This window comes from Capra hircus, chromosome 12 (assembly GCF_001704415.2).
Source record: "Capra hircus breed San Clemente chromosome 12, ASM170441v1, whole genome shotgun sequence".
In the NCBI taxonomy this organism is placed as follows: domain Eukaryota; kingdom Metazoa; phylum Chordata; class Mammalia; order Artiodactyla; family Bovidae; genus Capra; species Capra hircus.
In genome coordinates, this window is record NC_030819.1 from 38879154 (window position 1) to 38904422 (window position 25269).

The 25269-nt window shown below is 37.1% G+C and overlaps 1 protein-coding gene across 2 annotated transcripts; it reads left to right on the forward strand.

The window, feature by feature from the left end:
* On the forward strand, positions 146–25020 carry DIS3 (DIS3 homolog, exosome endoribonuclease and 3'-5' exoribonuclease). 2 transcript variants are annotated; one of them, XM_018056513.1, is made up of 22 exons: positions 389–500; positions 771–837; positions 1093–1250; positions 3480–3673; positions 4087–4160; positions 8047–8214; positions 8966–9130; positions 10310–10423; positions 10546–10683; positions 11245–11391; positions 11768–11884; positions 12142–12243; positions 13792–13856; positions 13945–14029; positions 15494–15621; positions 18440–18526; positions 20735–20891; positions 22402–22616; positions 22727–22895; positions 23029–23187; positions 23898–24020; positions 24675–25020. In XM_018056513.1, exons 3-22 carry the CDS (start codon positions 1198–1200, stop codon positions 24756–24758), a joined length of 2544 nt encoding a protein of 847 aa, XP_017912002.1. In that variant the 5' UTR covers positions 389–500; positions 771–837; positions 1093–1197; the 3' UTR covers positions 24759–25020. The 2 variants fall into 2 exon arrangements, with proteins under 2 accessions (XP_017912001.1, XP_017912002.1); XM_018056512.1 differs by lacking the exon at positions 771–837 and having other exon boundaries at positions 146–500.

Consider the following 25269-nt stretch of genomic DNA (forward strand, 5'->3'; position numbering starts at 1 on the left):
GGGAGCTGGAGTCCAGAGGTGGCCTCGCCCATTTCATGGACGGAAAGGGCTCTGGGCTCCGCCCATCTGCCCGCTTTCGCCCAATCCTCACAGACCTTAGAAGGCCAGTCAACGGCAGTCTCGAAGTTTTTCCGCAAGAGGGGTACACTAATATCCCGGAGGAGGAAGGAGCTAACTTCTGGTTAAAGTGCGGTTGTGCAACAGGGCCCGAGCGTGACACTTTCCGCCGGAAGAGCACTAAAGCGGGTCGGGATTCCGAGCAGGGAGGCGAGATGCTCAAGTCCAAGACTTTCTTGAAAAAGACGCGCGCGGGTGGCGTGATGAAGATAGTGCGCGAGCACTACCTGCGGGATGACATAGGCTGCGGTGCGTCGGGGTGCGCGGCGTGCGGCGGAGCGCACGAGGGACCTGTCCTCGAGCTGCAACCCCTGGACCGGGCCAGCAGCCTCTGCCCGCAGCCACACTACTTGCTGCCGGACACCAACGTGCTGCTCCACCAGGTGCGCCGGTAGGCGGGCGGAGCCGCGGCACCGCTGTCCCACCAGAAGAAAGGGAGGCGGGGACACTGAGACCCTAGGAGGAGCGTCTTGGGCAGCATTACGTACTCAGGGAGAGCCAACCCCACCGGGACCCATGCCTCCTGCCCCCAGGCCGAGGTTCTTTTTCCTTGTACTGTTTTTTTTTTTAACCTTTACTTTTTTTGGGTTCTTGGAGTTATAAGAATTTTAGATCCGTCAACTTTCTAACTCCTGCTGTCTCTTCTGCCTTAGATTTTAATGTCTGGAGGCCGGGGACCTGGGCTTCTGTGGCCTCCTGCCTGCGACCCTCAGGCAGCTTGTAAGTCCCTACGAGCGAAAACCATGTGGGCCAACGTATTTCTTTATTAATGACTAATTCGTCAAAGTTTTGTAACTAGTTTGTTTACACGTGTTCTTTAATCGACCTGCAGGGTTTTCTGCTGCAAAATAGCTCCTTAGTTTAATGTACAGGTAGTTTGAAAAAAAAAAAAAAACCGGCAGAGTTTTAGGTTCAACAGAAGCAATTTATGAATGAACACGGGAAAAAATAACTATTTATTTATTTACTTAAAAGATTGATGTCCTTGAGGACCCTGCCATCAGGAATGTCATCGTGCTACAAACAGTTCTCCAAGAAGTGAGAAATAGGAGTGCTCCGGTATACAAACGAATCCGAGATATGACTAATAACCAAGAGAAGCATTTCTACACATTTACTAACGAACACCATAGGTAGGGGGGAAAATTACCTCAGTTATCAAGAAACTAGAGTTAGCTAAATTGGGGGGTGAAAGTTCCTGGCTGTCATCTGTGACATTGTTGGAAGATACACTGTTAAGTTTCATACTTCTGGGAGTAATGTTTGATTCTTACAGTTTACAGACCTTGCTAAGGTCACATAGGCATCGATTGGGTCAAAGCCAGAACCAAAGTCTCCTGATTCCTAGAATGTGGTAGGTGCTTTAATTTCCAAAATGTGTTCATTTTGAGTTGGTTTTAGCATGAGTTGAGCAGTAGGATTTTGGAAGATGAGATTTGCCTAGGTTTTTGATATACCATATTATATGAATAACCAACATAAGTTAATTAAATATAGGAGTTTATGAAAGAGAGCTTTAAAAATATAAAGCAGGTATATTCTTAATGGGCTCTTAAAAGTTACACTAATACCTTATAACTGATCACACTGAAGACAGTAAGGTTAAGAAATATAATTCATTTCAGATTTAAGATGTTTGTTTCAACTTAATGTGTGTTCTTAGAAAATATGTTATTGTCTGTTTATTACATTGGGCTTCCTGGGTGGTTCAGTGGTCAAGAATCCGCCTGCCAATGCAGGAGATGTGAGTTCCATCCATGGGTTAGGAAGATCCCTTGGAGGAGGAAATGACAACCTGCTCCAGTATTTTGCCTGAAAAATCCCATGGACAGAGGAACCTGGCAGGCCAGTCCATGAGGTTGCAAAGAGTCAGACATGACTGATGGACTGAACATGCGTTTCTTGTATTACATAAATAATTTATAACAAATCCAGTTTACTTTTATTAATCAGGATTTCTCAATGTTGCCATTATTGACATATTGGACTGGGTAATTTTTTGATATGGAAAGGCTGTGTGAGGCACTGGAGGGTGATTAGCAGCATTCCTGGCCTATACTCACTAGATGCCAGTAGCAAACACCCCCCCCCACCCCACCCCCCACCAATCCCCTGAGCTGTAACAACCCAGAATGTCTTCAGATGTTGTGACATGTCCTCCAGGGGGGAGGATATCAGGGGCAATATCACCCCAGATATTGAGAATTGTTGGATTAGACAGTGGATTGGATAATGAAATCCCATGGGCATATACAACTTTAAAAATGTTTAATATCTCAAATTTCTCTTGCTTATTCTTATATCCCACACTTAAATATTATTTATGTAAAGAATATCAGTTAAGCACTTCAAGACTTCTTGTTTCTATCTCCTCCTTAAAATCCAAAAACAGGAACTGTTTTTCAGCACTCAGAGACCTAGTTTCTGTAGAGCATGACCATCAGATTTTTAATCCAAAGTTAACACTTTTGTTGGCTTAAGTGCAGTGAATAGAGCTTAGCAGTTCTGGAGTTGACAGGAAGAATTAGGACACTCAGGCATGCTAAAACCAATTCAGAAATTTATGACCATGTCTTTGATAATTCTGAAAGCATAAGCAGGTATGTTTATATTAAAGCAGGTTTGTTTATATTTATTATAAAACTCTAAAATTGAAGCCTTAACCTTTAAGAAGTAGGTAGAAGTTATTGTGCTGAATTTTGTAATTGTTCTTAAATTTGGCTTTGAAGAACAGATTTAAAGAAATAAGTATACTGACATTTGATAGCGCAGAGTTGGTGGACTTAGAAGGAATATGCAGTCATATCTGGGTCTTGTCTTTCATTCTCTTGCTGGCCCTTGTCATGTATTGTGAGTTTATCATGCATAATTTACAGGCATCATGTATTTAATAACTACATTAATCATATGATCACAAGTCATCTAATCATACAATTGGTAGCTTTTAGGAATTTCTGTTAATCTACAGTTTGAATGAAGTCTCATTATCAGACTTGTAAAATATTAGTATAGTTTTTTTTTTTTTCAACAAACTGTGACTTTTTAAAATGTCCCAACCTATAGTATAAGTTCGGATCTTGAGTTTTTCTTTTGGTGAGATGAATTTGTTTTAGCCTTTTTATTATTCCATTAATAATATGATTTTTTTCTTTCCAAGCAAATTGTTGTTATAAAAACATCACTATTTTACCTTATTTATTTTCTCTGTGAGGTATAAATGTGAACACATTGAGGGGAAAAGATGTACTATTGACTCTAAGTTCAGTGATCATTAAGCATTTATGTCCAAAGACTTTATGTGTGCTTGATTCTGTTGATTTCCATTTCTTATCTTTCTCTTTTCCCCTTTTCATTGCACTTAGAGAAACTTATGTAGAACAATTACAGGGAGAAAATTCTAATGACAGGAATGATAGAGCCATCCGAGTAGCTGCAAAATGGTACAATGAACATTTGAAGGATATGTCAGCAGAGAATCAGCTGCAAGTTATCTTGATAACCAATGACAGGAAAAACAAAGAGAAAGCCATAGAAGAAGGGATACCAGCGTTCACTTGTAAGTCTCCATGTATCCAGACTGTTAGTTCATGTTTGCAAATGCATGCAAAAATTATCATCAGGCCCATGGTCAGATGTTCATTTGACCATTTGGTATTTTCATGGTCGTATATAGCTTAATGTGATATTTTTGTATTTTTTTTTTTTTCAACATTGCTAAGCTAAGTGAGTTGTGCCACCAGTGGCTGTTAATTTCCCTGTCAACATTTGGAATGGGCTTAGCAATAAAAGTTCATAGAGACACTCGATCCACTGCCTCTTGGGCTTGACTACCTCAGCAGAGAGGGTCCCTCCCCCGCCAAAAAAATTGACATGTGTACTGTCACAAATAAGATAACCCATGTTCTTCTGAATCTAAGGGGGATAAAAAACACATTTAAATTTATCAAGAACAAAAAACTTATTTTTCAGGTGAAGAATATATAAAAAGCCTAACTGCTAACCCTGAACTCATAGATCGTCTTGCTTGTTTGGCTGAAGAAGGGGTATGTTTGAGTTTGCTTTACTTTGTTTTTGAGAAGTGAAAGATTAACATAGCCACTTTGGGATGTTAAGCTTATAATTACCAGATTTAGAAATTGGAATATCAGTGGGCAAGCTGGAATTGAAATAGGAGTTCGGTGATAAACAACACAAATGGCTGCAATAGGCTTTTGATCAAAATGCCATCCCTAAAGTCTTGACTTCTACAATACCACTGTTCACTGATCCTCAGCAACCCAAGTAGGGCCTGGCACAAGGTGGCACTGTTTGTGTGATTAATCAGTGAAGGAACTCATGGCTGGCTTGTGATAAGGAGTAGGTATTTGGCAAACAAACAGGTGGTGGGCACTGGAGAGAGGGTATCCAGCTGTAGTGTTAATTCCATAGGAGGAGGGAGGGCTCATGAGAAGTAGGACAGGAGGGGAAGGGGCCAGATAGTGAGGACTCAGGAATTTATTTTGTTAGTAGTTTTTAAACTATCATATAAAGGTCTCTCTAGAGTCCCTTGGACTGCAAGGAGATCCAACCAGTCCATTCTGAAGGAGATCAACCCTGGGATTTCTTTGGAAGGAATGTTGCTAAAGCTGAAGCTCCAGTACTTTGGCCACCTCATGCGAAGAGTTGACTCATTGGAAAAGACTGATGCTGGGAGGGATTGGGGGCAGGAGGAGAAGGGGACAACAGAGGATGAGATGGCTAGATGGTATCACTGACTCGATGGACGCGAGTCTGAGTGAACTCCGGGAGTTGGTGATGAACCGGGAGGCCTGGCGTGCTGTGATTCATGGGGTCGCAAAGAGTCGGACACGACTGAGCGACTGAACTGAACTGAAAGGGCTGTTACTAAGAGAAGTTAGCACATAGGATTCTGGGCTCCCTACTTTATACTCTTAGGCTGAACACATTAAAGGTTGATAAGAGTGTGGCTAGGAGGAATGGAGAACAATCAGAAATGTTACTTATTTGGAAAACCACTCTAATCTCCATTTATAAGATGATACGTTGTATCTCAGCAAGATTAGAGGCAGAGGCAGGAGTAGGGGGTCACTGCAATAGTGGATGTGAGAGGGAATCCTTAACCTTGTTTCCTTGAATGTGAAGTGTGTTTGGCAATAACCATGTCATAGCATTGTTAGGGTTGGATGGTGATAATGTTCAGTCGCTAAGTCGTGTCCAACTCTTTATGACTCCATGGACTACAGCACTTTAGGCTCCTCTGTCCTTCACTATCTCCCAGAGTTTGCTCAGGTAATAGTAGTGTTAATAAAATTCTTATCTCAGTGCCTGGCACATAATTATGGTAAATGTAAATGGTAGATACTGTTAGGTTTTATATAATAGTATATTATATGTGCATCCAATCTTTACAGCGTTTTTTTCTCTTCCTGTTTTCAACCAGCTACTTCACAAAACTAAATAGAAGTGAAAAAATAAAAGCTGGACTTTATTTTTAGAATACAGGTAATAGGATTATCCTATCTAATATATATGCACTAGTTGCATGCAACTGTTTAAATTTAATTCAGTTTACAATTCAGTTTCCCAGTTGTGTTGTTCACCTTTCAAGTGTCCAAGAGCCCCTTGTGCCTAGTGACTACCATATTAGAGATCACAAGAACACTTCCTTTATCACAGAGTTGATTTGGGTAGCACTAAATGAGGTGGATAGGTCTAAATGAAGAAACAGGAAGTAATCCAACATTGATAATTCACAGTATTTGACTGTGTACTATGACAGAGTAGAGTAAATGTAGGATATAGTGAAACTGCAGTCAGTTCTATTATAGTACGTGTGTGTGTTCCCCAAAGTCACTGTGCCATGTAAAATTTTATATAATGAAAACTACAGAGCTTGGGCTTCCTTGATGGCTCAGATGGTAAAGCGTCTGCCTATAAGCAGGAGATCCAGGTTCGATCCCTGGGTCAGGAAGAGCCCCTGGAGAAGGAAATAGCAACCCACTCCAGTACTCTTGCCTGGAAAATCCCATGGACCGAGGAGCCTGGTAGGCTGCAGTCCATGGGGGTCGCAAAGAATCGGACACGACTGAGTAACTTCATTTTCACTTTCACTTTCACAGAGCTTAAGGGAAAATGTGATTAGGGACACACACAGAAACTTCCTGACGCAGTGGAAAGAGGGTTATCTCAATTTGAACAGAAAGTTGTTAAACCAGATGAAGATGGTGTGGCTAATAAAACATGGTAATCTGAAGTAACCATTAGGTGTTTGAGGCGTGTGTGTGTGTGTGTGTGTGTGTGTGTGTGTGTGTGTGTGTGTTTTGTGGATTCAGCTTGGTTCAGCTGGATGCAGTTCTCTGCTCTCACCTGGTAGTTTTCTAATTTACCAGTTGCATTGGAACACATTTGTGTTTTCAGAACAAGCATGATAGGAGAGCTAACCATACTTAGCCAAGGCATCTAACCCAGATTTGAAATGTCAAGGCTTCTTGATAAAATTGTATCTAAGTTGAGATGGGAAGGATGTTAAAGCAAATTCCTTTGAGACAGAGACATTTTAGCTGTGTTGTATGTTAAAGGAGTTAATGACTAGGGGAAGAGCATTTCACGTGGAAGGAATAGCAAGTTAAAAGGCTCTGAGGTTAGAATAAGTTGACATTGAGAAATCCCTAAAAGTGTGGATGGGATGTGAGCAATGGAGAAAAATGTTAGGAATGAAGTCAGAAATGTAGGCAGGGACCAGATCATGTAAGGATGTAGTAAGTCATGGAGAAAATCTGGATTTTAGTCCATGAGTACTGGACAGCTATTGAGCAGAATAATATACCTATTTCCCTGTTCTAAGGAGGATAGGTTAGAAGCAGGGGCCTCCACTTAGATGGATATTTTAGTATCCCTGGGAGACAAGACAGAAAATTGGATCATGGTAGCAGAAGTTAAGGTAGTGAGAAGTCAGATGTTGTGTGTATTTCATTGATATAAATATTTTGTTGATTTTAGGATTTGGTGATAGATGGGACTGTGAGGGTACAATTAGTTTTAATAGGCCATATCATTAATCTGTTTAATAGGTCATGTCCATGGTAGGTTTAATAAGTCCATATTTATTTTCAATAGTTCATGTTTATATGATGGTGAGGATGTTATAGTACAGGGGTGAATTTGATTCCAGAGAGAGAATAACAAAGTTCTTGAGTAGAGGTGAGGAAGTGGTGGATAGATGCTCATAGGTGAGCAGATTCAGCATGGAGCGAGTCTCTATTGATTGCTTCCGATTCTCATTGTGGAGGTGGAGGTCCCTTATCTGAGAATGAGGAAGGAAGACAAGGAACTTGGAGAGTTAAGCAGAAGAGAAAGTATAAAATGATCTTCTTAGAAGATGGGAAATTTAGGAAGTGTAGACATCTAAAGGAGCCAAGCAGTTAGGTTATCGGATGTTGGAGGTCTCAGAGGATCCTGGAAGGTATTGCAGTGGATCTACAGTAGGTCCCAGGCTACCTCTGTCTAACTGCCTTAGCTGTTTAAAATAATCTAAGTAAAAATAGCTTTTCTTGTGCTTTCCAGAACCACAGTCTTCTCATACATTTGAGGTTTCCTATTACCCTTTATATACTTCTGCCCGCTCACTTGTTCACATAGCTACACACCTTCATTCGAGAAGGCCTGGACGGGGTTGGAGGGGTACATAGAGTTTTTTCTTCGGTGGCTGATACCAAAATGTAATGAAATGGAAATGTTTGTGTATGTTGCCTTAAGAATAAAAAGCATTTTTTTTTCTTACTGTGCTATGTTCTTTTAAATTCATAAGAGTTGTATATACTGTAACGTGGGTGGTTGTTTTAAATAATACCTGATAGTGATAATAGTTGTATGTGGAGCATACCGAAGACTCACATACCAACTGTATCTCTTGGTTTGCTTATTTCACAGAATGAAATAGAAAGTGGAAAAACAATATTTTCAGAGCATCTTCCGTTAAGTAAGCTACAACAGGGCATCAAATCTGGCACATACCTTCAAGGGACATTTCGAGCTAGCAGGGAAAATTACTTAGAAGCTACAGTATGGGTCCATGGCGATGACGAAGACAATAAAGAGGCAAGTGTGTACATGAGTTCGTTTCACACTAAAATATTTTCTGTTCGTTTTTTTCTTTCATAAGTGTTTCAGATTTTTGTACAAGAATTTAAATTTGCTTTACCCTCCTAGTTTGTGAGCTTGAAGTAAGTTATGTGAGAGGCCACAGGTAATAGAATTAATCATTTTTTCAGGAAACTGCTTATTGAGGAACAGAACTTTCTATTAACCCCTTTTAAGAGAATACAAATATAATCAATCAAAAACAAACCCTGCTATGGTGCCTCTATTTTCTGCATTATGATCTATTATGGGAAGTACCATTTACCTAGTGTATAATTGCTCCAGAGGGCTTCCCACACTTTAAAGCAAACAGCAGTCATGTTGGGGTGCTGACTATTTGCCAAGTACTTGTCTTAGTGCTTTGAATGCTGCATTTCATTTAATTTTCAACTCTGCCTATAAAAGTAGGCACTCTTTTGTTTTACCAGTCAGGACCCTGAGATTTAGAGAGATTAAAAGTTCTGGTATTAATGTAAGAGTTATGTGGAACACATGAACACAACTCGTATTTTCTGACATTGTTTTTTCTATTTGATACTGAGAAATTTAGAGGGCAAAGCAAAGGGACACTATAAAGGAAGAAAAAATATAAAGGAAGGGAAATAGACATAGAGACATCAGAATCTATCTCAACTTCTTTAGGGCAACCTTCCCATTATTATACAGCCTTTGAAAATATCTGGGCATGTGTTCTTTGCTATTCACGCAGATAATCTTACAAGGACTGAAAAATTTAAACCGAGCTATTCATGAAGATATTGTGGCTGTGGAGCTTCTTCCCAAGCATCAGTGGGTAGCACCGTCTTCTGTGGTTTTACAAGATGAAGGTCAAAATGAAGATGATATAGAGAAGGAAGAGGAGAGAGAACGCATTGTATGAAACCAAACAGGTTTTATTTTTTGTCTGTGTAGCTTTGATTAATTTGTTAATGTATTAGCTTCGGAGAAAATTAAATGAAACAATTTTGGAGAAAGTTAAATGAAACAGGTTTCATTGCTTTCAGATTTATGGAATAAAATTATAGTTCTATAGTTTTAATGTATGTCATATACATATTTGATTTCTTTTCCTCTAAGTTAGTCTTTTAAATTAATGTCTTACTTTGCTCAAATAAACAGGTTGAAATACAAAATACAAAAAGACTTAACTTGAGTATGAAACTTGAACTCTGACATTCAGTTATATGATCTAGCTGAATTAAGTTTAAGTAAATAAAATTTTCTTTTTTTTTCTTTTACAGATTTAAAATTTTCCAAAATGCTTTTATGCAATGTTTAAAATCCCCTCAGCATAATAGATGTACTTCTAGGCCCTTAAAAATAGGTCTGTTTAATAATTCCTTCTCTGTTACCATATTTATTATGATGAGAATCCTTTCTGTTGTTTTTTATGACCTAAAGTCTACCTGATAGGTATTTTTCCATTTTAGAATTACAAGAATGATACAAATAGTTGGAATTCACAGAACATTAGTAGTTCTTCTCTTTGTGTGAATTATAATCACTGCTTTGGAGTCTTACTATAACATTATCTTTACAAGGTCCAGGCCATAGGAGAGTATTAGAGGTGAAATACCATAGGGTTCTTTTGCTATTTCTAGTAAGAACTATTATTTATTTGGGTTTATATTTTGAATAAGACAAGCATTTAAAGATACATCTATTTTTTTAAAATAAATTAATAAGTATCACTCTGCTCATTACTGGAAACTACTGAAATCCTATTAATTACCAGACCTGTGCATGAGCGTGTGTGTCTGTATATGTCAGTAAAGCCTCACATTAAAACTGAAGAGTTGGGTTCTCACATATTTATTCAGTTTTCTCTTTTTGGGTTTTTTTTTTTGGTAGTGCTTTATTATAGAACTATTTTTGTGGTTTTGTTTGGCATGCTCTTGCTAGAATCTTGAAGCATCAAAATTCCATAGTTTTATGTCATAATTTACTGCCTGAAAAAGTATTAGTATCTGTGTTCTAATTTTGAAGGGAAATTGTCTCATTACCCTTACAGGACAGATAACGGAAGGTTTTTACTTTTATTTTTACATCTCAGCTTAAGACTGCTGTAAATGAAAAAATGTTGAAGCCTACAGGTAGAGTTGTTGGGATAATAAAAAGGAATTGGAGACCATATTGTGGCATGCTTTCCAAGTCTGATATTAAGGAGGTGAGTAAAGAGCATGTTGCTATGTAATGGAAAATGATGTACATTGAACAAAATTTAGAGCCCTCACCTTGCCCCCATCCCCAGCCTTTTGTGTGTAAATTCTTTTTCCTAATGTTCTCTAGTCAAGAAGACATCTCTTTACTCCTGCTGATAAGAGAATCCCTAGAATTCGGATAGAAACCAGACAGGCCTCTACATTAGAAGGACGGAGAATTATTGTTGCTGTTGATGGTTGGCCAAGAAATTCCAGATATCCAAATGTAAGCTTGAAATAATAATTTTATGTTAGACTATTTAACTAAAACTTTAGGAATAAAGTTGCTTCTTTTACTAAAAATAGAATCTGTCTTTATATAAAATGCATGCTGAAATTTAGGAGTATTAAGTAGTACATCCAATCTGAAAATTAATCCTAGGAAATTCCAATGTAAATCACTTGGTTAATTTTACTCAGACTTCCTAACAAGTAATTTTTGGTGACAGTGACTACAAAATTAGTGTTTGAGACCTAAGTAGATTCTAGTAAACAAATTTTGAAGCTAGGATATTTGAAGCAACTTTTAAACTTGAGAGATAATAGGAACTAAAGAGACCTTGTTTTGTGAGAACTGAACTCTCAGAAAGTCTCCACCATAAATCACTTGAGAAGTCTTGTCATTTTTAGCTTTAATTTACCTAATGATCATTTTTAAGAATTGTGGAGAAAATTTAGAAATACTAAAGTGGTAATGGAAAACGTTCAACCATTTCGTGTGATAATAGAATTTAAGTTAATAAACAGCTGTAAAATACACCGGTCTTATAATACTCTTTGGTTTTAGGGACACTTTGTGAAAAATTTAGGTGAAGTTGGAGACAAAGAGACTGAAACAGAAGTTTTGTTACTTGAGCATGATGTTCCCCATCAGGCTTTCTCACAGGCTGTTCTTAGCTTTCTACCAAAGATGCCCTGGAGCATCACTGAGAAGGTATGTTGAAAAGAATTCCTAGTGAGTTTATGGATTACTGTATCTGAGCTACTAGTTTTATTTGGTTTCTGTATGTGTCTTTTAAAAACCATGTAGAAACCTTATCCCCCTCCTCCATTGCATTTAGTTTGCTACAGAATGCTTAGGTTATCACGAAAATCATTTAGTTTACTAAAAGACAGACTTTTCTAGGTAAAAAGTGGCTAATATCACATTTTCCAAAGGCAAGGGCTTCACAAATTATAAATCATGAAGTGTTGTTATCACTGAGAATATAAAGCTGCTTTTTACTATAATTGTCATTGATTTTATAGAGCTGTGTTACATCTGTACCACCAAAATTGTTTTCTAGTTTTCAATAATATGGCATTTTTAGGACATGAAAAACCGAGAAGACCTGAGACATCTGTGCGTCTGTAGTGTGGACCCCCCAGGATGTACTGATATAGATGATGCTCTCCATTGTAGAGAACTTGAAAATGGAAATTTGGAGGTATTTGTAATTACGATGACATTCTATTCAAAAATAGTTCTGGTCTTGAATTAATTTTCTTTTGACCCATTGTAGAATTTGTGAATTATTCATGTCAGGTAGAATCTGTTGTAGCTGCAGAGACTCATGGGCATGAAAAAGCTGAAATGGTAACTGTGACTGGTGTCTTTTCCTTTTAGCTGAATTTCTTCTCATTAGAATTCCTTTGGTACATTTACCCAGTTAAGCATGTTGACCTCCTTTTTATCTTTTTTAAGGTTGGTGTTCATATTGCTGATGTTAGCCATTTTATTAGGCCAGGAAATGCTTTGGATCAAGAGTCAGCTAGAAGGGGAACAACTGTATATCTTTGTGAAAAGGTAAATGTGTTAAAGTTGGAATTTTGATACATCTTTTCTGTCATCTGTTTTATTCTTAATAAAGTCATCTGAGGTGTTTCCTGAGGAAGGGAGAGCCTCAGTATTTAGCGAAATATGAGTAATCACTTTGTTAATTGTATAGTTTGTCATAATCATGGGCACTTTTGGATTCTGAAACAGTGTGGAATAGTATATGAATTAGCTAAAGGACATACATAGAATAAGGCGACCTTCAGTTCAATTCAGTCATTCAGTTGTGTCCGACTCTCTGTGACCCCATGAATCGCAGCACGCCAGGCCTCCCTGTCCATCACTAACTCCCGGAGTTCACTCAGACTCACATCCATCGAGTCAGTGATGCCATCCAGCCATCTCATCCTCTGTCGTCCCCTTCTCCTCCTGCCCCCAATCCCTCCCAGCATCAGAGTCTTTTTTCAGTGAGTCAACTCTTCGCATGAGGTGGCCAGAGTACTGGAGTTTCAGCTTTAGCATCATTCCTTCCAAAGAAATCCCAGGGCTGATCTCCTTCAGAAAGGCGACCTTAAATCAGTGAAAATATTGCAGTGTTTTTTGTTACTTAGCCAAATAACAAGTAGATGCAGTTGATATGAGTTGTGAAGTGTCAACTTGTCTTTGAGTAATTAATATATTTTCCATTTTTTTATATATAGTTAAGTCATGAGTCTGTTCTGTCACAATTACTATTTCTTCTTCATAAGTGTGCTCCCAGAAACTTACAGAGAAAAATTGTGAGAGTAGAAGGGAAAGTCAGGCTTAATTAACTGTCAGAGTTCTTTTGTGTACCTTTTTTCCATAAGAATTCATTGTTTCTCTTTTTTAAGGATGTTGAAAACACCATGCAGTTTGTGTGAAGCATTGGAGGAGGGTCCCGTTGTAGAGTTATTAGGGCTTGTGTCTGCTATCTAGTACAAACATTTTGTACAGAGCAGAGATTTCAAACTTTCAGGGCACAGCTAGGTGGGGAGTGTAGAGAACTTACCACTGACATGAAATCCAGTTTTCTTCCATTGCTTGTTTTTTCTTCAAGCCACTCAGTCATGTCCGACTCTTTGCAACCCCACGGGCTATACAGTCCATGGAATTATCTAGGCCAGAATACTGGAGTGGGTAGCCTTTCCCTTCTCCAGGGGATCTTTCCAACCCAGGGATTGAATCCAGGTCTCCCATGTTGCAGGCGGATTCTTTACCAGCTGAGCCACCAGGGAAGCCCAAGAATACTGGTGGGTAGCCTATCCCTTCTCCAGGGGATCTTCCCAACCCAGGAATTGAACCAGGGTCTCCTGCATTGCAGGCGGATTCTTTACCAACTGAGCTATCAGGAGAGCCTGTTGCTTCCCTCTTGTAAAAATTGTGTGTAGCTACTTCTCTAGAAATAGACTTGTTTTTTTAATTTCACATTGTCTCAATTCTATTTATAGAGGGCTTCCCCCACCCCGCTTAGAACATCAATGTTATTTGAGAATAGAACCTCAAATAAATGTATGGATATAGCTCAGTAAGCTGCTACTCTTATTTTATCTGTTTCAGAGGATTGACATGGTTCCAGAGTTGCTTAGCTCTAACTTATGTTCCCTGAGATCTAACGTTGACAGGTATTTATGCACACTTCTTCATAAAAACATAGTATTTACTACTTTAATTGATTCCCATTAACAAATACTGTCTTACTTTTGTCCATAGGTTGGCATTTTCATGTATTTGGGAAATGACTCACAATGCTGAAATCTTAAAAACGAGGTTTACCAAAAGTGTCATTAATTCTAAGGTTGGTTTCATGTTTAATATTTCATGTTGCACATCTTTTTTACTTTTAATAGTGTTCTAGATTGTTTTTTGAAAGTTAGGTGTATTAAAAAGAAGTTTTCCCCCAGTATTGCCACTAAATCTTGTTGTTTTCAGTTATCTGCTTAATTTTTGATGTTATCTAGAAATGAGGTTATGTGGCAGTTTTTTCTGTCATCAGAAACTTAGAAAGCCTGTATGCTTAGGTGACCAAGTAAATTCTTTTAGCCCTAATGTAGGAACTCCAGTATTTGAAGTTATCCCAATTTATAACTGGTTAGTATTTTAAAAGATGGTGTATAAACCATCTTCTTGCTCCTCACATTTTTCACGGAAATGATATAAGCCACAGTTGAATTCTAGTAGAACTAGTCTGAAATTGATGTTCAAAAAGAATGGAGCCAGATTACATTTCTCACTCCTTTTCTTCTTTTGTATCTTTCATCCGATTTCCTTATGTTCTCATTTTGTTCTGAATCTTCCTCTGATGTCTGCAAAACCCTCTTTTTCCAGTGATCTATTTTCCAAGTTTACCTTCTTTTTCTCTCCCTTTAACATCTTTCTTTTCTGATTAGCTAGTGGTTGGAAATAAAGCTTAGTGTGAAACTGACAAGGAGTCATGTGTGAATGATTTAAATTTTCCTAGATTTGTATTTTTAAATAAGGTGAGTTTATAATTCTCCCAAAGTTGGTTAGTGTAGCAAAATTTTATATGAAAAAAACTTAGTAAACATGTAACATAAAACATTTTTAGACAAGGAACTCTTAGCTCCTAGTAGATAAGTTGGTTCTCCCAAGAATCTATCCTGATCTGCATCGCCTAACTCTTTTTTACTATTCCTGATTTTCACTCATAAAACTATATTTTAAAAAAAGGCTAAAAAATGGCATTTTTCCATGAGGAGGGAAATATAGGAGCAGAGCAGAAAGCTGTTTGTTTATTTAGATTGTACTGGAAATTAATCTTTTCTACTATGATTTTCTAATTCTTAGATTAAATACTTAATTTGGGGTATTTAGTAGATTTTCTATAAAACACGATGTCTCAATTCTTATGGTTTTATTATTTGCTGTGTGTAAGGAAGTACTGGTCATCTGGAAATGATTTCACTTTACAGTCATTATCAAAGAATAATCTAACCTTCCTTTTATTTTAACTTTTCCTAAGTATTTATGCATTAAAAGAATAATGAAATAAATGAGAATTTAACAATTCTACCATTTAATTTTGTTTTAATGTAAGTTTGCTTATGTTGTGTAATGCATCAGATAAGAGTTAATGAACCAGAAATCATCAGTGTGGAATATAAATATTGTAACTAGGAATCTCTTTTGTTATTGATTTTAGGTTTTCTGAAGTCATGGATATTTTAGAGTGGAAACATAAATTTTCAGAAGTAAACCAGATTTTCAAGCGTTTGTATTAATGTATGGTTTCCTTTTTTAGGCTTCGCTTACATATGCTGAAGCTCAGATGAGAATTGATTCAGCAGCCATGAACGATAATATTACTACTAGTCTCCGTGGACTAAATAAACTAGCTAAAATTTTGAAAAAAAGAAGAATTGAAAAAGGGTACATTTCAAAAATATTAAGATTTCTTTTACTTCTCCTGTCCTGCTGTTAATGATAACTTGTGAACTCTTTATGAAGTGTTTATCTTGGTCAATGATGAATTATTTAATAGACTGAGTAGGGACTCTTAAATAGATACATTCTATTTCTTCTAGCTACCTATTTAAATATTAGCGACTTGATTCTGGACTGATGTTTGTTCAGGAGTTCTGTTATGTTGAAGACCTTGATATGTCTGAATTAAAGATCTTGAAGAAATTTTTGGAAGGGAAGATCTTCTTGAGACTTTTCTATGGCTTGTTCCTGATTTTAACTAGAAATGAATTTCAAGACTGAACGTATTTTTCTCAGATGTTTCAATAAAGATAAATGAAGTCCTTGCACTTAGAGTTGGAAGAGATTTTTAGAGCATGTTTAATCCATCATCTTCAGTTTTTAAATGATTAGGGGTTACATTGAAGCAGTCTTCCCAAAGATCTGATCACTAGTGGCAGATTCACATCTTTTAGCTGTTATCTCATGGCATTTGCCTGACTGCAAAGGAGTTTTAAGGAATATCCACATACCCAAATCTGTTGAAGTAGTCAGAAGAAATTTGATTCTTGAAAAACAATCAACTGTCAGAGTAAAGCAAGTACTTGAGCCTTTCATATGTTGGTCTCTGGATGCCCATGCCCATCCAAAGTGGAATCACAAGTGGTTACTGAAAGTGGTTTTGTTGGGTAGTGCAAACTCTAGATCTCTGCTGTTTTCATAAGATGTGCCTATTAAAGCAAAAATTAAAGATTAAAAATTCAGTTCCTGAGTGACACTAGCCATATTCTAAGTGCTTAGGAGCCACATGGTAGGCTGGTGGCTACCATATTGGATAGGGTGGATTGAGACCATTTTCATCCCTGCAGGACGTTCCATTGACAGTGGTGTTCTAGGTATTTATGCTGAGCCACCCCTACCTAACTCTACTCATATTTCAGTTTTCTGGGAATTTTCTTATGATCCAAAATACTAAACTTGAAACTGATTTGAAAAGAAATTGAAAGGATAATTTGGATGCAGTAAAACCCAGTGAAAACTTTATTGCTCAAATTTGTCATTAAGACGTAAATAAGATGACTATAATTAGATTTCTTTTGTAACGCAAAACAACACATTTTTCATCATATTCATTTATTGAAGGTTTACAGTATGCCAGGTATCAGAAGTTTTCTTGTAAAAGCAAAGTGAATAAAACCAATTGAAACTATTTTGACAGTTTTAAAATAAGAGATGTCGATTTGTATCTATAATGTAGATTGTGATTAGGACAGAAAAGCTATTTATTTAATTTGAAAAACACTCTACTTCTAGTTTTGAAAGTAGATACTCATCTAGTGGTAAAACCTATCATTGAGTCTTCTCAGTCTTAGGGTGAATAGAGAAAGCAATCAGTTAAAAAAAATGGTTATCTTTCACCTTCTTAAAGGATATGTTTTATCTTAAATTATATCTGTCATATGTCTGTCTTAAAGGATAAGAGTTATGTTTTAAATGTTCTGTGAAGAAATAATGATCAAAATATGATTAGTGTACCTTGCTCTTTAGGTCAAGCTGTATTAATTAACACGTTAATTGCAGTGTAGAACCTTGTTGTATTGCTCAAGTTATTTGTCATGGAAAGAAAGGCATATTTGTCAGATTCCCTCTCTAGTATTCCTTCTATAGTTCTTGCAGTAAAGGTGAGTCAAGGAAAAAAGGATTTGGAATCCCACTTGCCCCAAAATCATCTTTTCCCCTTCTTTGTGATTGTCCGAAGTTACCCAGCCTCAATAAAATTCTTAGTTTCTGGTTGATTTGGAACTGACTGGATGCAGATAGGTTCATGATGTGTAGAACCACATTATGCTTGCCTTGTGGGAAGAAGAACTTGCCAAATCTTTAAAGGAGCTGTGCATGTAAAGCACTTAGCCTGGTATGTTATCTGACACGTAGTACTGAGATACTAATAGCCATCAGTATCAGTAACGTGAGTTGTGGTTTATCAGTCTCCTCATTGGCTGGTTGAGTGTATGTGGAAGATACTTTTGAACTGAGGATCTTTTGGTGCTACTCATTTGCCCAGGGAAGCTTCCCTTTTGCCTCTTTCCACCATCCCTCACCCTTCCTATAGTAAATAAAATATAACTGATTGTGTTCTTTATGAAACTTATCAAACCCTCTTATTTTGGGTACAGAAGACATTCTTTATCCTGAGAAACACAGGGACTCATTTTGTTGTATTGCTGTTGTCCTGCCTTTTAAAATTGATTTTAGAACTATAAACTATTAGACCATCTGTGAAAATATAAAGGAACATAAAAGTTAGCAGGTGGTTATAAAGCTTTCAAAAGAAAAACTGTCACATACTTGATTTAATCATTTCTGTTTTATTTTTTTTTTCTTTTCTTTTTATTTTTTATTTTTTATTTTTTTTAATTTTAAAATCTTTAATTCTTACATGCGTTCCCAAACATGAACCCCCCTCCCACCTCCCTTCCCATAACATCTCTCTGGGTCATCCCCATGCACCAGCCCCAAGCATGCTGTATCCTGCATCAGACATAGACTGGCGATTCGATTCTTACATAATAGTATACATGTTAGAATGCCATTCTCCCAAATCATCCCACCCTCTCCCTCTCCCTCTGAGTCCAAAAGTCCGTTATACACATCTGTGTCTTTTTTGCTGTCTTGCATACAGGGTCGTCATTGCCATCTTTCTAACATTTTTGTTTTAAGAGTAACTTCCAGAGTTATATCTGTTACTGCTCACATAACTGATTCACCGCCTTATTTTATTTAGGGCTTTGACTCTTTCTTCTCCAGAAGTTCGATTCCACATGGACAGTGAAACTCATGATCCTATAGATCTGCAGACCAAGGAACTCAGGTAGGCAATTTTTTTTTGATGAGTAGTTGATAAGATTATTTTAATATAATATCTAGTGTATATATTAATAAAACATTTGTACCCCCAAATATGTATTTTAGTGGAGTCATGATTTCTGTAGAGAAAAATAAATATGATTTTACTTTCTAGTCTCATCTAAAATTCAAATACCTTATTTGTATTATAAAAGAAAACTTGCCAGCTTCATTTGTTTTAATGTGTGGTGTATTAGAACTTGACTAGTAATAGTTATTGTAAGTAAAAGAGGATTACCCTCATTAATTTCTTAAGTATTTAATAGAGAATAATAGGGAATATACTGTGATAGGACAGACCTAGGCCAAAACCCTGGAATCTGAAGTCACACTGCCTCAATTTGGATCCCATTTCTGCCAATGACTCCAGACAAATTATTTGACCTCTTTACACTTTGATTTATTTTTAAGTAAAATAGAATTGGTAGTGGTACACACTCATAGGGTGTTGTGAAGAATAGTCAGAGGTTAAGCCTTGTTATTGTTTTATTGATTTGGGCTAAGGTTTAGGAGGCAAGGGCTTCTCTGGTGGCTCAAATGGTAAAGAATCTGCCTGCAATGCAGGAGACCTGGGTTCGATCCCTGAGGCAAGGCTGATTTTGATTAAGTCAGAGTTAGGCCTCTTTCCATACCTCTTATATAAGGTGATTCTGAAATTAAGCATGCATTTACACTTTTCTAGCAGATGACCAAGGATTAAAAACGGGATTATACTCGAGTTTGTTAGTTAGGACCAGTATGTGCTTTACAGCTTTAGAGCTACAATTTAAAAATACCTTTGAGTGAACTATGCAAATAAGTCTAATGTTAGTAGGAACAGTACACCCACTACCAAGGGCTCTTTTGAGGAAAATCTTGAATCTTGTTTTACCAAAGCAGAACATCAACCATTTCTTCTTACCAAGAATAAAAACCACATTTCTAAGATTGTCCCCATAGTTTTAAAGACATGTTTGGAGGTCTTCCTAATTAAAAAAAGAAAAAAAATTAACATACTTCAGGAGTCTTGTCAAGAAGTTATGTTGTTAAAGAAGGAAACATGAGTGACAGATTAATAATGCATGTTCAGTAACTTGGGAGAAAGCACTATTAAACAGAACACAGGGGCTTACCTGGTGATCTAGTGGTTAAGAATCTGCCTGCCAGTTCTGGGGGCATGGGTTTGATCCCTGGTCTGGGAAGAAGATTCCACATGCCTTGGATAAACTAAGCCCATGTTCCACAACTGCTGAAGCCTGCTCACCCTAGAGCCCATACTCTGCAATAAGAGAAAACACCACAACAAGAAGTGTGTGCACCACAAAAAAAAGTAACCCCCGCTCACTGCAACTAGAGAAAACCTGCTCACAGCAATGAAGACCCAGTGCAGCCAAGCAAATAAATAAAATTATTAAAAACAAAAAAAAGATCACTTACTAATATTTTGTATACACAAATCATTTACTGTGTTTGATGAAAAACAGTATCAAATTAGTTAAGAGTTTTGAAGTCAAGTCATAATGGGCCCAGATCCTGTTACACTAGTAATTCTGACCTTTAGTGAGAGATTTATGTTACACATCTTTAGTTTTCTTATCTATAAAATAGGACTAGTACCTATATTCATATGTATATACATATATGTATATGTATGTATATACATGCACACATACCACAATGAAAACAGCACTTATAGCACAATGCCTGGGACATGATAAGCACCCAAAATAACTATTTTAAATATCTTTTCATTTGTGGAATTTATTGGTGAAAATTTCAAATTTTTTTAAGCCAATATTGATATGACCTAAATAGCTTTTAATTCTTAGAAAACTGTATTTCTGTAGATACAGAATTAAATAAAAATCTCCTTAGACTCAGTGTAAAAAGGTGAAAATGCTTATGATTTAGGTTTTACATGTTACTAGAGTTAGTAAAGCTTCTGTTTTTTAATGCTGCTTGTAAAATACCCTTTAGCATAAGATTTACTCATGCAGTAGGTGAATTGTAAGAGATTGTTAGCATAGTAACTGAAAAATGAAAGGGATGTTTAATTCTTAAAAATACTCATGTGTATATACACATGAATGTTTGCATAGGAATTTTCATTATGTCATTAACAGAAAAGATAACTTGTGAATGATATGTAGAAGTCTCATTCTTTTTCCTTATTTAATGTCTTTTCATTTGGCAGAGAAACAAATTCCATGGTGGAAGAATTTATGTTACTTGCCAATATCTCTGTTGCAAAAAAAATTCATGAAGAATTTTCTGAGCATGCTCTGCTTCGAAAACATCCTGCTCCTCCTCCATCAAATTACGAAATTCTTGTTAAGGCAGCTAAATCCAAGGTATGGTTCCACAGCTAGAAACATTGTCTGTATTCATGTTGTGATGTAGTGTTTGCACTGAATAATCTATAGTCACAGTTCCATAAAAGTTTTGTTTCCTCATGCAAAAATGTGCCAGTAATTCTTTTCATTAAAGAAGTCATCTAACTTGGGTATGGTCATCTCTTCACACAGTGAAATCATTTGCCCTATACTAAAGCCAGATATTCCAGGCTACGTTATTTATAATATCCTGAACATATTAAACTTTTCCATGTCTCTGTGCTTTTACACATTTTCTTCATGCTTGTGTTACTTCATGTCTCCTCTGAACTACTGACCTTTTAAGACTCAGTTGTTTTTTTTTTTCCTCTTTATCTTCAACTCGCTTCAGTCCTCTTTCACATCCCTAAGGAAGAAGTCCATTTTTGCAAACATGGAAAAAAAGAAGAAGCATAAAAAGGGGAACCCATTTTCTCAGCCCCTTATACCCTCTGCCTCTGGTTAGTAGACTTTTATTTAGACATGATTACCCCTGCTTTGGGGGTGACTATGGCTTACATTGGTTTTCTTTGGATCACTTGCTCAGGCCACATCTTTCCTGTCCAGAAGAGAGAGAAGAAAGGGTGTTGGATCTCAGAGCATTATTCTAACAGGAGGATGCTGGTTTCTCATTTTTCAGACCTGTATGGTGGGCCGGCTCTTACTATATCCATCAACATTATCAGCTTCTCTTCTCCTCCAAGGCTTACTCTGTAAATTGGAGACTTTTCTCTTATTGTCCTGTTTCTTTCTGTGACCTAGGTAGAGGAAGGAAGGTTTATGTATTTTTGCCTCATCTTGCAAAGTAGAATAGGCAGTTAACTGCTGTATCATCGTGTTGAGCTGTAGTCACCAATACTCTGGCCTTTACTTCTTCATTGAATGAAGGAAAAGGATCCGTAGAGAAAATCCCAACATGTGGAAATGGAACCAGATCTGCTTTGACATTTCTCCAAACCAACAAAGATTAGGCGAGAACAGCTGGACTTTGAGAGGCAGCACTACTGCCCCCACTATTCGTTCCCCCTTGAAACTTCTTGAGAATGTTGGTACTTCAGCACCTTCAAATGAATTCAGAAAAATTTAAGGTTTGATATTACACAAAACCACTATGACTTTTACTAAATTTATTTTCAGTTCTCCTAGGTAAGGCTAAAAGGCATAAATACTTATTACCTGGTCAAAAGACACCATACTTTTCTAGCCTGATCAGTTACATTTTGTAATGATTTTTAAATGTTTAATTTGATCCCTTTTCCCTATTCTTTGGGCTTCTCTGGTGACTCATATGGTAAAGAATCTGCCTGCAATGCAGGACCAGGTTTGATCCGTGGGTCAGAAAGATCCTGTGGAGAAGGGAATGACTACCCACTCCAGTATTCTTGCTGGAGAATTCCATGGACAGAGGAACCTGGCAGGCTACAGTCCATGGGGTCCCAAAGACTTGGACACGACCAAGGGACTAACAGTTTTCTCTGTTTATTCACAGAATTTGGAAATTAAAACTGATACAGCCAAGGCTTTAGCTGACTCTTTGGACCGGGCAGATTCACCTATTTTCCCATATCTAAACACCCTGTTAAGAATATTAGCAACTCGCTGTATGATGCAAGCTGTGTACTTCTGCTCTGGAATGGACAATGATTTTCATCACTATGGCTTAGCGTCCCCAATATATACACATTTTACTTCACCCATCCGAAGGTACATTTTCTCCTTAACAAATGAGAGATAGAAAATACTTTATTTCAAATTGTAAAAGGATATTTAAATGCTGACATGGCACGATGCTTGTTTTTTCTTCATGTGTCTAGATACGCAGACATCATTGTTCATCGGTTGTTGGCCGTGGCTATCGGAGCTGACTGTACTTATCCAGAGTTGACCGACAAACACAAGCTTGCAGATTTATGTAAAAATCTCAATTTCCGGCACAAAATGGCTCAGTACGCTCAGCGTGCCTCTGTGGCTTTTCATACCCAGGTATTTGCCTTCTGTCACTAATGTTAGCAGAAATGAAGTTTTGTTCACTTTTAATTTGATTGCATAATTTTTTTTTTGTTAACTTCAAAATACTTTAAGGTAATCCTTAATAAGGTGGTCTGCTCTTTTACAGTTATTTTTCAAAAGCAAAGGAATAGTAAGTGAAGAAGCTTATATTCTATTTGTAAGGAAGAATGCTATTGTGGTATTAATTCCAAAGTATGGTTTAGAAGGTACAGTGTTTTTTGAAGAAAAGGACAAACCAAAGCCACGGCTTATATATGATGATGAGGTACAGTATTTCTGATGTTTTTTTGGGGGGGGTTTTCTTTTGGTGGGAGTGGGAACGCTTTGTCTTCAGTAGGTTGCAAGTGGTACCTCTAACTGGTAAAATTATTTTTGTACCCTACAGAATTTTATGCCTACTAAGCTTAGCGTTTTACTCACAATTTCTCACCTCAGTATATGTTCTCATATACAAAAGTTATTAATTTCTTTCTACTCTATAAAGTTTTCCCTTCTAAGGAAAACTTGAATTATACTTTGTTCCTGGTGAACAGATGGATTAAAGTCAAGGAATAAATGGCTGGTGATAGCTCCAAGAAGGGAATTTTATCATCCAGTTCCCAGTGTGTTTTACCTGACACACTCCCTACTTCCCTGACCTTAGTAGAAATACAAAACAAATCTGCCCAATTACCTGTGTGCTCCTGTACAAGACCAACAATTTGCTAGTTAAAGGGTTGAGAAGCCTGTGATTAATGAATAATATATTGGTACCACAGAGTGAAAGGGAGAAGTTTGCACATAAATAGGTCATTTGTATGTGAGGGTGTTAGATTAGTGGTTTTGGTTATGTTGAACACCTTGATGCTTATTAAATATTGAGGTTATTTTTAAACTTAAACATTTAAATTAATTTAAAAGATAAATTATAAAGAATGAGAACCAAGCTTCAAGTGGAAAAAAGCAGTTAAAAATAGTAAAATGTGTTTTGTTTAGATACCATCACTTAAAATAGAAGACACAGTATTTCATGTATTTGATAAAGTTAAAGTGAAAATCATGTTAGACTCATCCAATCTTCAGCATCAGAAAATCCGAATGTCCCTGGTAGAACCACAGGTAAGACCAGACTTACGCTGTTCATGTTGTTGTGGAATAAACAGTACATGTTTTGTGATAGAGAGTGATACAGTCCTGGGTTACTTCTGTTTAGTATAGAATCTTCAAAGTAGTGTGCAGGACAGGTAATCTACAGAGGAAATCCTATTTTATCACTGATTTCCGTAGGCCGCAGGAACTCAGGCATCTGGGCTGCTTCTGAGTTCCTTGGTTCCACAAATGGAATCCTGAGATCTGCCTAGTTCTTTTTACCAGTTTTGAAATCGGCACTTTTGAAAAGCAGTTTAAAGTGTGACTCACCCTAAGACATTGGACCTTAACCTTGGTTCTGCTCCCAACACACCTGAGGCCTCTAATGCTGACAGTGGCTCTCAGTAGAGAAACTGAGTATGTTATGGCTAAACACACCCTTTCCAAATGACAGGCGTCTGTCTGTTGAGATCATGTCTGCCTGTTACATTCTGAACCACTATTCCTTTGCGTGTGATATACATACATAGGTACATTGTGTGGAAAACTGTTTCCCCTTCCCCCCACCATCCCTCCATCTTTTTGAACTTCAGAGTGTCAGTGAAGAAGAGGAAGATTGGATTGAGGTTTCTTAATGATGTTACGCTTTTACTCACCTGTTTCTCCCATTTTGCTTTACTTTAGATACCGGGAATAAGCGTTTCTGCTGATACTTCAAACATGGACATTAATGAACCAGAGAGAAAGAAGAAGAAGCTTCAAAAATAGCTACAGTCAACAACAACAAAAAACTTCAAGGATTGGTTTCCTTTAAAACAAAAAGAATCTTGAGAGAACACTTGTAAACCTAAGAAGTGTGTGATATAGTTTGTTACTTCCAAGTACATTTTAATAATTTTTAAAATTTGCATTTTTATTGAACCGTTGACTGTGTCTGTCCCATCATACTGCTTCCTTCCAGGATTAAAGAACTATTTATGCAGAAAAACTCAATTGAATAACCATCACTTATATAGTGACAGGACAGCAACTGAGGGATCTGTGAAGATCACTGAAAGGGAGCACTTATCTGCTCACTGAAGAGGAGAGGAGATTTGCATAATTTGATTATCTACTATTGACAGAAAAAAACTAATTTTCCTATGGTGAAAATATAACATTTTTAGAAGCAAGGAACAATCTAAGTCTTGAAAGCTGTCACTGTATGGGATGGCAGTTTTTAGAATTCAAGACAATGAAGTCAAGAGCTGTCAGGGAATTCAACATTTAATTTCCTCTG

What these genes read in the sequence shown, in the direction of transcription:
- DIS3 (XM_018056512.1), top strand. Translation starts at nt 273, where the DNA reads ATGCTCAAGTCCAAGACTTTCTTGAAAAAGACGCGCGCGGGTGGCGTG. An exon ending in CTGTATATCTTTGTGAAAAG is followed by an intron (nt 12,244 to 13,791) that starts GTAAATGTGTTA and finishes TATCTGTTTCAG; the next exon opens with AGGATTGACATGGTTCCAGA. An exon ending in TGTCCCTGGTAGAACCACAG is followed by an intron (nt 24,021 to 24,674) that starts GTAAGACCAGAC and finishes GCTTTACTTTAG; the next exon opens with ATACCGGGAATAAGCGTTTC.